The 11,939-nt window shown below is 45.1% G+C and overlaps 1 protein-coding gene across 1 annotated transcript; it reads right to left on the reverse strand.

Moving 5' to 3' along the window:
- Positions 1-986: 986 nt before the first annotated feature.
- Positions 987-5,882, reverse strand: RNASEL (ribonuclease L). The gene is made up of 6 exons (XM_010164589.2): positions 4,457-5,882; positions 3,898-3,986; positions 3,295-3,485; positions 3,073-3,190; positions 2,180-2,301; positions 987-1,122 (listed from the first exon to the last, which is right to left on the reverse strand). The coding sequence occupies exons 1-6, from the start codon at positions 5,859-5,861 to the stop codon at positions 987-989; spliced, it is 2,061 nt and encodes a 686-aa protein (XP_010162891.1). The 5' UTR covers positions 5,862-5,882.
- Between the last annotated feature and the right edge of the window lie 6,057 nt (positions 5,883-11,939).

An 11,939-nucleotide genomic window follows, 5' to 3' on the forward strand; every position in this document is an offset into this window, starting at 1 on the left:
AGGGTCAGTTCTCCAGGCAAATTTATTCCAAGTTTGGTTCTCCATAGGCTAATTGAAAGAATAACAATCTCAGTTCGAAAAACATGAAAAATCTTTTCAAGAGCTGAAAAAGCAACATATAATCATTGTGCAAAGCAGATCGTTAGCCAAAGAAACAAGCAAGCCCTTGGACAACAAGCAAGCCCTTGGACAATCAGACACGCATTGCATGCCGCAGGATTGCAGAAATGGGTTTGTTTGAAGTCAGTCACCTTTTTCAGGTGAGTCAGGACTACTCACAGTAGCAGGGTTTTGCAGGATGGTGCTTCTTACATCTGTTCCTCATGGAAACATCTCCTGTGTTCCCCAACAGAAGTCCTTCAGGTCCCAGCAGTCTGGGCTGAGTGTACCTCTACCAGATCAGAGGGATAACGGGACAAGGACAACTGTGCAGCCAGATCACTGCCTAGGTGTCTCATTTTCTGTCTGCTGTGTTTCAAAAAGACTGAAAAGAGACTCCATGTCTTTCTAGGGGTACATGAGTGGCTCATCAGTGCAAACTGTAGGGAATATTGTCCCTAGCAAGGAGCTCAACCTCCTTTTCCTTTACCAGAGAGTCCCTTGGTGTCTGGCAATGCCTGAGCTCTTCTCCTGCCTCCCAGATGTGTTGGGTATAATGGGGACTGTCCCACATCTCCCTGCTCTCCATAAGGATCAGGGACTTGATCTCCACCTTACAGAGATGGATAAGCCCAGAGAGATGGAGCTAGTCAAGGGGGATCTGGGCTGGCACACAGCTTGATTCTTCTCCAAAGCCCATGGTTGCTGCACCAAACACTTCTGAAGCATCTTTCATTTCTTAGTCCAAGTCCTCCATGCTCTGTCCCTGCATGTGCTCTCTCTCATCTTCTTACCCACTTTCTTCATCTCTTTTGCAGATGAAGAAATAGGGAATAAAAAGAGGCAGCAATGGTGGGTTCAGACACAGGATAGAAGGCAATGACATCCTATGGAGAATGGTCCTGAATGTCTGCAAAGTGACTATATTTGGGATTCCGGCGTAAACTGTTGTAGACATAAATGGTAAGTGCTGGAAAAACCTCCAAGAAATACTCAGCATGGTCTCCTATTATGTTGCTGATGCTGAAAAAGAACAAAAAAAAAAAATGGATTTTTAAAATTTGCCCAAGGAGTCAAGTGTCCAGGATACCCTGGTTCCTCCCTTACAGAGAAAAAGCCAGAGAGGAAGGTTTCCTAGAAATCTTTGAGCTGCAGTTTTTCTATACCTTCCCTAAGCTACTCAATCCATTTTTTTGCCATTCCTTCAGCACCTCCATCTGCCTAATCCCACCTGCATCTTCACTGAAGAGCAGTGCTGGCCACCAGCGTCAATGAAACCATCACTAGAAGTTAACACCAGCTCTAACCTCACATTAAGCCCTCATGACTGTAGAGGATTGAAGACTCTGGCAGCTCTTTAGGAGTCAGGACCTCATAACAGGATCTTCTAACAGGATGGTGCTTCCTGATCCATATCTCAAAGTACTTCAGCACAGTAAACAACAGCACTTTGGAAATACTAGCAAGGTAGATAAGGAGGCTTTTCAAAAGCGTAAAGGATGATATAAATATTTAAGGGTGTTCTAAAAACCTTCCTGGAGTCATGATAAGAAACACCAACCTGTAGCAAAAATAACAGCCAAGAAGGACACATTCACAGTGTCCTCTGCTGTAGAGCCATGACCTGCCTTAGCTGGCAGAGACACCTCTCCACCCCACAGGCTGCTCTGCAGAGGCAAGGATGCAGAGTGAGCTGCCACCCGTTCTCTGAAGCTGCTGCTATCCCTCTGGAGGACTCTGGTTGAAGGTACTAATTTGTGGGAGATGATCTGGGAAACAGATTTTGCTTCAAAATCTGAGGTCTACTTCCTTTTCTTACCCTCAAGAAGATGACATTGAGGTCTGACTCCAGACTGTTTGCTGCCGTGACATACAACCTTTCACACTCTACTGCACTGCCAGAGGAGATAGTCTGTTAAAACTCATCTCGTTAGTGGGGCTTTCTCCCACATTCCAGTTGTGTTCACCCTTCTGGAAAACCATCTGGAAAAGATTTTGCTCTCAAACTCACTGACACTTGCAGATACCCAGATGGTCCCTGTACTGCAACTGTGCCAGGGGCAAGGATATGAACATGTACCTGGTATCTGGATGTTCATCCAGGTTTCTGATGAACCTCAGTAGGTCGGTGACATCGTTGCTATATTCAAATGATCTTCCTTTCCTAGGGTTTTTCATGATAACCAAAACATCTTGGTCAATCTGGGGGGGGAAAAAAAAAAAAAAAAAGCAAGCACATAGATTATTCTCCACCTTTTGCACACCACAAAAGCAGCACACCTACCTCCACTCACCACAGCTGCATCCTTTCTGCAGGGACATCATCTTGCATTGATAAATCATGATAAATGCATGTAGGGCATGCGCCATACAGACCCCTTGGTTCTGCTAAGTGTTTCCTCTCCTGCCTTGCCAAGGCATGACATTCATATTAGGACTGTCAACATGGCACAGGAGATGTTTGTGCATGGCTGGAGTGCAGGAGGGACTTGGGAATCTTGATCCAACTGTGCCACTGTCGAGAGGACCACATGGACTGCTGTACTGAACCGAGGCTGTCAGATCTCAAACCATGCAGCACATCTTTCCAGGATGCTACTTGCAGGCCTGGTCTCACTGCTTTTGAGCCAATCTAACAAAACACTTCTGCCAGAAATTTGCTGGCAACAAGGGCCAGAGGGCCTTTTCTTAAGGGGTCACCATCAAACACTCTTGGGGTTTTGCCAGCTAATTCTATAACGACCATCCCCTACTACCATCCTCATCAGCAGAGCTCCCTTTAGCAACAGTGTCTTCAGTCTGGTGTATTTTGACTGCGCAGCTTAGATTTAATCATTTCCCCAATTATCTGTATTTGTGTGGGGCTACTTTTTCCAGCTTTGGTTTTAAGCAGAGCCTGTGAAACACTCAGGAAAAACTTCTGCTTAAATGTCTAGCTCAAACCTCATACCCATCCAAAGAGAAGAGGATTACCTGCTTGGTCCACTGTGGATAAGGAAAGCGTTCAGTAGCTTTACGAGTTTGAAAGATAGCTTTTCGGTTGCTGAGATCTTTGATTTTATTCCATATACTCTTCAGGAATTTGAACCTGCTGTGGAACGAGGAGCTTCGTTAGCTGCAACAGGACATCACTGCTCCCAGCAGTAGAGGCAAATCCCATACTCAAAGCTTTTCCTTTGTACTCCCAGCACTTACATCTGTTTGCTCCAGAAAAAGGGATGTTTGCTCAAACCTTCCAAGCCTCGTTCATCATGAGAGACCAGGCTACTTACAAGGTCCAGAGCCTCCTTATAATCTGGGGAATCAGCAGCCAAATCCTTGGTACTGACTTGCTGAAGGGGTTTCCTACCCCCTGTTAAAACATACAGCACAAGCCTGCTGAGGGCCTGCAAAGAAACACATCACTGCTCACGTGCCAGATGCAAGAAACTGGAAAAAATAGAAGAGGACTAGTACTCCTCAATGAGGAAACTGTGTATGTGAACCCACACATGCACTTATGGGTGTGCAGCAGTATATAAATACACACAAATGTTGAAGCTGTGGGCCCAAAGATAGAGGAGACAGGCACCATAGCCATGCTCACAGGATATCTGTGGATATCCCAGCACCAGCCACAGCCTTGCATCCTAAACACTGGCATTCTTATGCAGAGTCTACTGTTATATGGGCTTTCCCAAAAATCAAGGTGTTTTCTAGTTGAGGAGGCAGAAAGGCTTCCCTTAAGATTCACAGCAACAGAAAATATCAAGGCAAACCTGAAATTTTAAAGCATGGGCTAATTTGCAGGGAAGTTACCTCTAAATCTGAGTTTACAAGTTCTTTTTTGCCTTCAATCAACTTTCTTTTGTTATCAAAGTCCGCCAAGTAAATTTTGCCATCTAAATCTGAGGAAATAAGATAAATCATTACCAAATTAATGGTGGAAAACTTTGGTACAGTCTGTCACTGACTTCTAGATCACCCTTTCTTTACAAAACAATTCTTTGAAGAGATTTGCTGTGGGTTGATCTGTCTGCAAAGCCCTGGAAAGGAGGGAAGATCTAATAAGACATGAAAGCTGTTCTGTTCACTTCTCTGTAGTTGTCTGCAAACATATCACAGAATCACAGAATGTGAGGGATTGGAAGGGACCTCAAAAGATCATCTAGTCCAATCCCCCTGCCAGAGCAGGAACCTAAATATCTATACTTATCCAAAGAGGAGAGCTAATGCCACAGACACTTTGTTCTGCATAAAGACACCTGCAATGGTGTTTCATATCTGTTTTTTTACAAGCAGCTACAAAGCATGTTCTTCTCTTAAACTACAGGCAACAGGAAAAGAAAATGAAAACATTGAGAAAGCAAAAGATAACCTATGAAAAAGTTGCTGGGATGCAGATCCTCGTGAGCAAATCCAAGGGAGTGTAGCTCTCTCACTGCCTGGAAGATCATCCTCAGTGCATCTTTGTAATCTATTTGTAAGCCATCTGGTTCCTGCAGATGTTCTTCAAGGTCTTTCTCCCAGAGTGGGAAGCACAAGTACATGTAGCCTCTTGCCTTCTCAAACTGGAAGAGCTTCAGAAGGTGTTCACAGTTAGCACATTGTTCGAAGAAGCTTTTCTCTTTGTCACCCTCTGTACTGCGTCTTATTCTTACTGCTACCTCGGTGCCATTGTAGAGCCCCAGGTAGATGCCACCTTGGGAAGTGTTTCGAATTCTCTGCTGGATGTATTGAAATGTTTTCAGTTTGCCAATCATAGGGCGATATAGTTCATAGAGTTGTTTCAGCTGGTCCCTCCAGCGTTTGCTGTTTGGCTCCCAGTCTTCATGGGTTTCTGGAACAAACTTGGCATTATACATGCGAAGAAGACGTACCATGTTATTAGCACGTTTCCTATTTGCAACAGCAATAAGGTTCCCAACAGTAGTCCTTGCTCCTTTTTCACACAACAACTTTGCTATACTCTCATCATTTTTCTCTACAGCCACCATCAGTGCTGTGTTGCCCTCCTCATCAGCATCATCAATGTCTATTTCACCCTTCTCCAATAAAGCTTTCACCAGATCTAGGCTCCGCATTTCAACAGCTAGGATGAGGGCTGTTTTCCCACATTCATCTTTGCTGGTCACATCAACACCATGGTCCATCAGGAATAGGCCTATGGAGACAGCTGACTCGTACATTTCCTTGACACAACCCTTCTCAAGGGCGTGGATCAAGGCATTCCTATCTTTGTTGTCACAAATGTTCACATCAGCCCCCATCTCTTCTACAAGAATTTTTACAACTGAGAAGTGGCCCTCCTTACAAGCATCCATCAGTGCCGTCACACCTCCTTTATGCAGTTTTGCTTTCTCCTCACTAACTACCCTCCTCAAATTCACATCTGCTCCTTTGCTATACAGGAATTTCAAGGCTTCCTCCTTCCCATACCACGCAGCCTCCATGAAAGCTGTGAAGCCATTGTCATCATGGTCATTAATATTTAACCCATGATCAAGGAGGAGCTTCAGTATATTCACATTTCCTACTATCCCTGCCTCAGTAAATGCAGTGCCACCATTGTCCTTCCTGGCATGTGGACAAGCACCCTTGTCCAGCAGAAGCCGGACCAGGTCCTCATCATCAGCTTGCACAGCGCTTTGCAGTGGAGTCCAGCCACTTTCTGCTTTGGAGTTCACATCTGCCCCTTTCTCCAGCAGCTCCAGCACATCTTTTATATTACTCTCCCTCACAGCAGCATTTAACTTCAAGGCAAGGTCTTCTGCTGTCTCCATGCTAGAAGGGGTAGATGGCTTCTGCTGGTTGCAAGCTGTGGGCTCTGTCATGGTCAGAGGAAGGGCTCCACACCTTTGATGTTCCTCAGCTGAATCCAGGGATCCCACTGAAGGATGGGAGAGGTGTGATGCTCAGTGCCTTAATTGTGGGGGATGGTCTTGAGTCTGGCTGACAAAACACACTAGGTAGGACAGGCTGCTCTTTAAGGGCTTCGCGGTCTTCACCTAATTAATAAACAGAAAATCTTGTTTTATTAGGCTGTGAAACCTCACCCTTTACATTTGATGTCCTGCAGGTCTCTGTGAGGGGGCACTAAGGACAGCAATGCCAGTGCCAGCCCAGAGAGCCAAGGCCTGGCGAGAAGTACAACTTTAGCACCTACCCAGATGTATGTACTCATCACGTTTGCTCTCAGGACAGATCGTAGCCCAAGCAGGTGTCCCTTGGGGACGTGCCTGGGGAGAACCCAGGGGGTTCTTGCTATAAATATTTTCTCAGACTTATTACAGGTTACCTAATAAGCCAGCTACCAGCAATGCTTTCAGGTGGAGAACGCAGCAGGCAGGCAGAGGTGGGCATTCCCCTTCAGTTTTGGACAAGAGCCACACACACAGTCCTGGTAAACCCCTTATCTGACACCTGGAATGAGATAGAAAGCCAACCTTAACCCCTCCTTCTTCTGTGGGCAATTAGGAGACCCTACCTGACCAGAAAGCTTTCCTAAGCTTTTGACAACATTAAGAGGTTAAACAGGTAGGACCTGATCTATCTATGTCTATCTAGTATCCAGAAAACCTGGAGCTCCAATACCCATTTTCCTGATGGCAAAAGCTGGTTCAAGAGACCAGGGCTTTCAAGAGTCACTGTCTGACAAGCTAAAGTGGAAAGAAATTATTTAAGCAAATCAGAAAAGCAACAGAGAAGTCTTAAGGTATAAAGCCAAAGTAGAAATTCACACGAATTTACCCTCAGGAAAGCCAAGGACCATGTTATGGATGGTTTCTCCCTCCACCCAGCAGGAAATGAATACTCTATTTAATTGATTTAGATGAATTTCCTTGTAGTAACTTCTACGTGTTTTGCCACATATTAAAGAAAAAATTAAATGTTACTTTCCTGGCTGGAAAAGCTTCACAGCATCCCCTGGGCACAGTGGGGCTCAAATTCCTTGCCCTTGTTGGGAAGGCAGAAGCCCAGGGAGGGGGAAGACAGGGGCTGTGCACCTTCCTCCTCCTCTGCTGAGTAGCAGACCTGGAAATGCTCTACCCTAGGAAATGTTTAAATATTTTCATCCCATCCCACTGGCCTTTTGGCCACGAGCCACTTTGTGTCTGAACGTCACGGGCACCAGCTGATGTGCAAAGTCACACAACCCTGCCCACATCACCCACCACCACGGGAAGGTGAGGAAGGGGTCCCTCTGCCCAGCCAGAAACCAGCCACTGCTTAAAACCCCTTGAAAGCCAAGGAGCAGCTTTTCTCAGCAGCTGCTCTTTGCTGCTTTTTCCCAGCAAATATCCCCAGGTAATACTTGCTTCCCAGCAAAGTCTCCAAGAAGGAGCAGCCCTGGGAGCACTTTATCCATTTCTGGGGGGGATGCTGGGGTTTTCCAAGGGTGAATGGCAATTTTTTATTTTCTTTTTTTCAGCACACAGCTGAGAGGTGATGAGCAAAGTGCTCTCTCCATACCACCCCACACAAACAGACCCTGTTTACAACCCTGTGCTCAGCAGCATTTCAGCAGCTGGAGGCTTAGAGACATTAAATGCACCAGTGAGGGGGTTTGGGGATATTTGGCAGGATGGGAGGGGAGGAGATTGGGGTTTTTTTTATTATTATTATTTTAAGCTTTTCCTTACCTTTTGGTAAATCCATCCACATATGGAAATTAGCCACACTGCTAAATTTCACCCAGAGAACTGCTGAGCTCCAGGTCTTTTTATATCCCAGCTGGTAAGCAAGCAACTCTGTAAACACAGTGCAGCTCCAGGCAACCCAGTCCTCCAGCCCTTCCCTTCCGCCTGCAAAGCCTGTGCAGGAAATACATGAAGGAAGACAGGCTGTGACGTGTCACCCAATTTCCTCCCCTGCTCTGTAATATTGCGATAAACTCACCAGCCTGCAGAACTTGTGCAGCCTCCCCAGCTTCTTCCACTGAACTGAGACAGCTGCAAGATTCAGGTCATGCTTGAAACAGGGATGAAATCACACCAGTGAATTCATTCCTGGCTTTCCACAGTATGTTGGTACATGCACAAACTGGGCACCTGCATGTAAACAGGGATGATGTCAAGAAATTAAAAGGTAAAATTAAACCCATTAGATATATGCTAATTGTTACAGTAAAAGATAAATTAAACTAACCAGGTATATATTATTGTTAGAAATATCCTTTATATAGTCCCATCCTTACTGGGACTATAGGTAGAAAAACTGGTAGCTCAAGGTTTCTGATTTAAACAACGTACCTTTGTCCGACAGGTAGAATGTAGCCATCAAAAAGCAGAAGTGAAACTGATAAATTGCTGACTCAGCCAACCCTGATGAGCTGCTTTGACTTGCCAATAGACTGTGACCTGAAAGGAAAGTTAATTCTGGCAGGGGGAGATTGAGACCACTGGCTCACAGACCCTCTACCCAAATCATACCATTGACTCAAAAGAAATAGGCAGAGTAACAAGACCAAGCATGCCTACTAATTTACATGCTAGGTGAAGAAATATTGACCAATAATTTAAGAAAATAACAATATATATGTATTAGGATGCTGAATACATTAATGTTTGTGTATAAATAAGTGTGAATTTAAAGACTCTGGGTGCTGTCTTGGGACAAGCACCCGTACCTGCATGCACATGTGATAAAAGAAAACACCTCCACTCTGCACATGGATCGGTGCTTTGCACACCAGGTGATGGATCCAGTTTTTGGGGCAACACAGAGAGATGGCTGGATAAAAACAGAAGGGCAGGGATGCAGAAAAGCCCAGCCTCTAGGGCTGTGTGGATGCAGACCTGCACATGTTCTAAGTGCATATCCAAATCCTTATGGACACCCACGTTGCTTGCTCACATCTACATGCCAACTTTCACAAAAGCTCTGCCTATGCAGGAGTCACATCTTTGTGCCTAACTGTCACATCGAGCACTCTGCTCTCCACTGCATGCAGCACATCCGCAAGGTCTGGGAACATCCCACAGGCTCTGGATGCAGTTTCACAGTGTTTGTGTTGCCACAGGAGATCTCAACACATCCCCACGGGGATAAAGACCATGAAAACTCAGGGAACAGTCTCAAATCAGTCTCAAGGCTGTCAAGGTCTCATTTTAATTCACAGAAATCTGCTGAACTCGACATCTCTCCTGATTCAACCAGAGCTGGGGCTGTAGCTGCCAGTGTTTAACTACCCATATGCAGGCTGGAAAAGAGACAAACAGAGCAGGGGCACATCACAGGCTCGGAGCCAACAGTAAAGACGTCCAAAAAAAAGAGTCAACATTACAATACCTAACAATACCATGTCACCCAGCCACCCAACTACAAAAGCCTTCTTCAGCTTGCTGATTAATTAAAGTAGTTCATGTTCTTACGGTGGGAAGATGAAAAACCCTAGGATGGTAGAAACCCAAAGCCTCAGATGCTAGGAATGAGGTGTTTGCATCTCCAGTGCTGTGGTAGAAGTATCCCATGACTGTACCCCACCAAAGAAGGTTTTGCTGGTACATTTTCCCTATCTGTCATCCCTGATCCCAATTGCTTTCCATAAAGTCATAAATTTAAACTCTTAATCCTTGTGACAGGTAGTTCATGGGGAATAGAAGGACCTTAAAGATTGTCTAAAGTATGGGAGCTCCTCTCCACACCATTCCTGTAGCCTACAGGCTGCTGTATTTGTTCTTCTGCCAGAGTCCTTATTTACCCCCAAGTGCACAGAGACTCACTCAGGAGAAGAGCTGCTGAGACACAGTCAGCAGGGAAATCAAGGGCACCATTAAGGAAATTTTCCTTGTCCTCTATCCTGATGGACCTACAGCTGTTCTGTAACTCTTCCCCTGAGATAACATCTCCAAGCATCCACACCCTGGCCACCAGCCACAAATAAGTATGAGCTACAACATGGCAACAAAAACTGCCTGCCAAAATCAAAATAATTTTTAAAGTAGCTATGAATAGTAGGATGGCTTTTTTCTTCATGCTGCTTGTACTTGCTTCCTTATTATATTTCCAAATGGGAATGTCCCAGGGTTTATATGCTCGGCCACACTGATGTGACTGGAACAGTGTTGGAACACAGCCCTGGAAAATAGTCTATAGAAGGATGCAATTTAAACATGGACAGGTGATGCTGTCCACACAGCAGCATCAGCCACATTTCACTTTACTGTCAAGTATTTTTACACTTTTTAAATCTACATTTTCTACCTTTTTAGCCTTCTACTTAATCCTCATCACCACAAAACCAGAGCAGCACATCTGCCAGCAGGAGTGGGCTGGGAAAAAGAGGTGAGGGCAACAGCAAAGCAGGCATGGACCTCACCAAGCAGGATACCACATCCCAGTCCCTGGGCGAGGAGAGCACAGCAGGTCCACCAAAACCATGCCAGATCAGCCAACCCAGGACCTGAGATTAAATGCATTTCCCAGCAGAACTTCTCCCAGCTGTTTCTCATTCCCAGCTCATCCCAGCCCTGGGGAGGCAGGAGGGCTGTAGAGCCCAGTGCTGCCCTCAGCATCCCAGTAGTGTCAGAAAGTAGGAATATTATCATTAATTTCTTTGCAGTTCCAAGGCACCCTGGGGGTAAAAATCCCTGTGTTGTCCAAAAAGCAGATCCGTACCTGGCGTGCAATTAACCAATCTCACAGGCTCAGGAGAGATTTTGTGTTTATTCTACACAGGATGCTCAGTGGGTTTTCCACAAATCAGGCACACCTATAGCAAGCTTTATTATTTCATTTATACACGTTTTAAATCATTATCATATTATTACCTCCCACCTATTCATGGTTGGTTGGTGATTTCCATATCAGTTACATCATTTTAAGTACTTCTACACATGTTCAGGGGAAGGATCTTCACCTGGGCAAGGGTCTTCTTGACCTATGGGCATGATTTTTAGTATTATAACCAAGACAGTTTGCTTCAGGACACCCTAAAAGTCAGTTTTGTTGCCAAGTTGGCCCATGGGATAATTAGGTGGCCAGGTTGTCATATAACTCATCCTATATACAGTCACTCCCATATGTTCTCTCTGGTTAAGGTCCAGAGAAAAGTGACCTCAAACAACTTCAAACACCACAGTGTCCTATTCATTATTAACTGATTAATTAAATTATTATTAAATTAATTCTTAATAAATGATCCTAACATAAGCCAACTTCTTAGGTTAGGATGCCCTGTATCACCTGCACGCAGCTGGACTGGGTTGGCAACCTTGGCATTTAGCTGCACATGTAGTGAGGGGAAAGGTGAACCATATGGAAAGCCATCACACATGACTTCTGGTCATCCCCTTTGCTGGTGAGCTTCCTGCAAAAACACATTGAAAAAACATTCTATAGTATTTCTTTGCAGACTGTCTTTAAAAAAAAAAAAAAAACAAACAAAAAACAACCCAAAACATGGATGTACACACATGGACATGCAAACACATATGTTTGGATTTGAGGAAGAATTTCTTTGCTGAAAGGGTTCTCAGGCATTGGAAGGGGTTGCCCAGGGCAGTGCTGGAGTCCCCATCCCTGGAGGGATTGAAGAGTCGTGTAGACACAGTGCTGAGGGACATGGGTTAGTTGGGGACTTGTCAGTGTTGGGTTCATGATGGGACTCAATGATCTTCAAGGGCTTTTCCAATCCAGGCAATTCTGGGGTTCTGTGAACTTGCCTGCATCTGTCTGTTGTTATGCACGTGTATCCACTGTGATGTGTGCAACAGCATCCATCCATATGTGCACATCCACCTGCCCAAATATATGTCTTTGTGGATCCACTTGTGCACACAGGTACATGCCCTATAGCTGCTGTGTCCTGCCAGAGCAGGGACCCCTGGCCACAGAAGGAGACAGGGTGGCTGAGCAGT

The sequence above is a fragment of the Antrostomus carolinensis genome, unplaced genomic scaffold, assembly GCF_000700745.2.
Source record: "Antrostomus carolinensis isolate BGI_N321 unplaced genomic scaffold, ASM70074v2 scaffold24703, whole genome shotgun sequence".
Classification (NCBI taxonomy): Eukaryota; Metazoa; Chordata; class Aves; order Caprimulgiformes; family Caprimulgidae; genus Antrostomus; species Antrostomus carolinensis.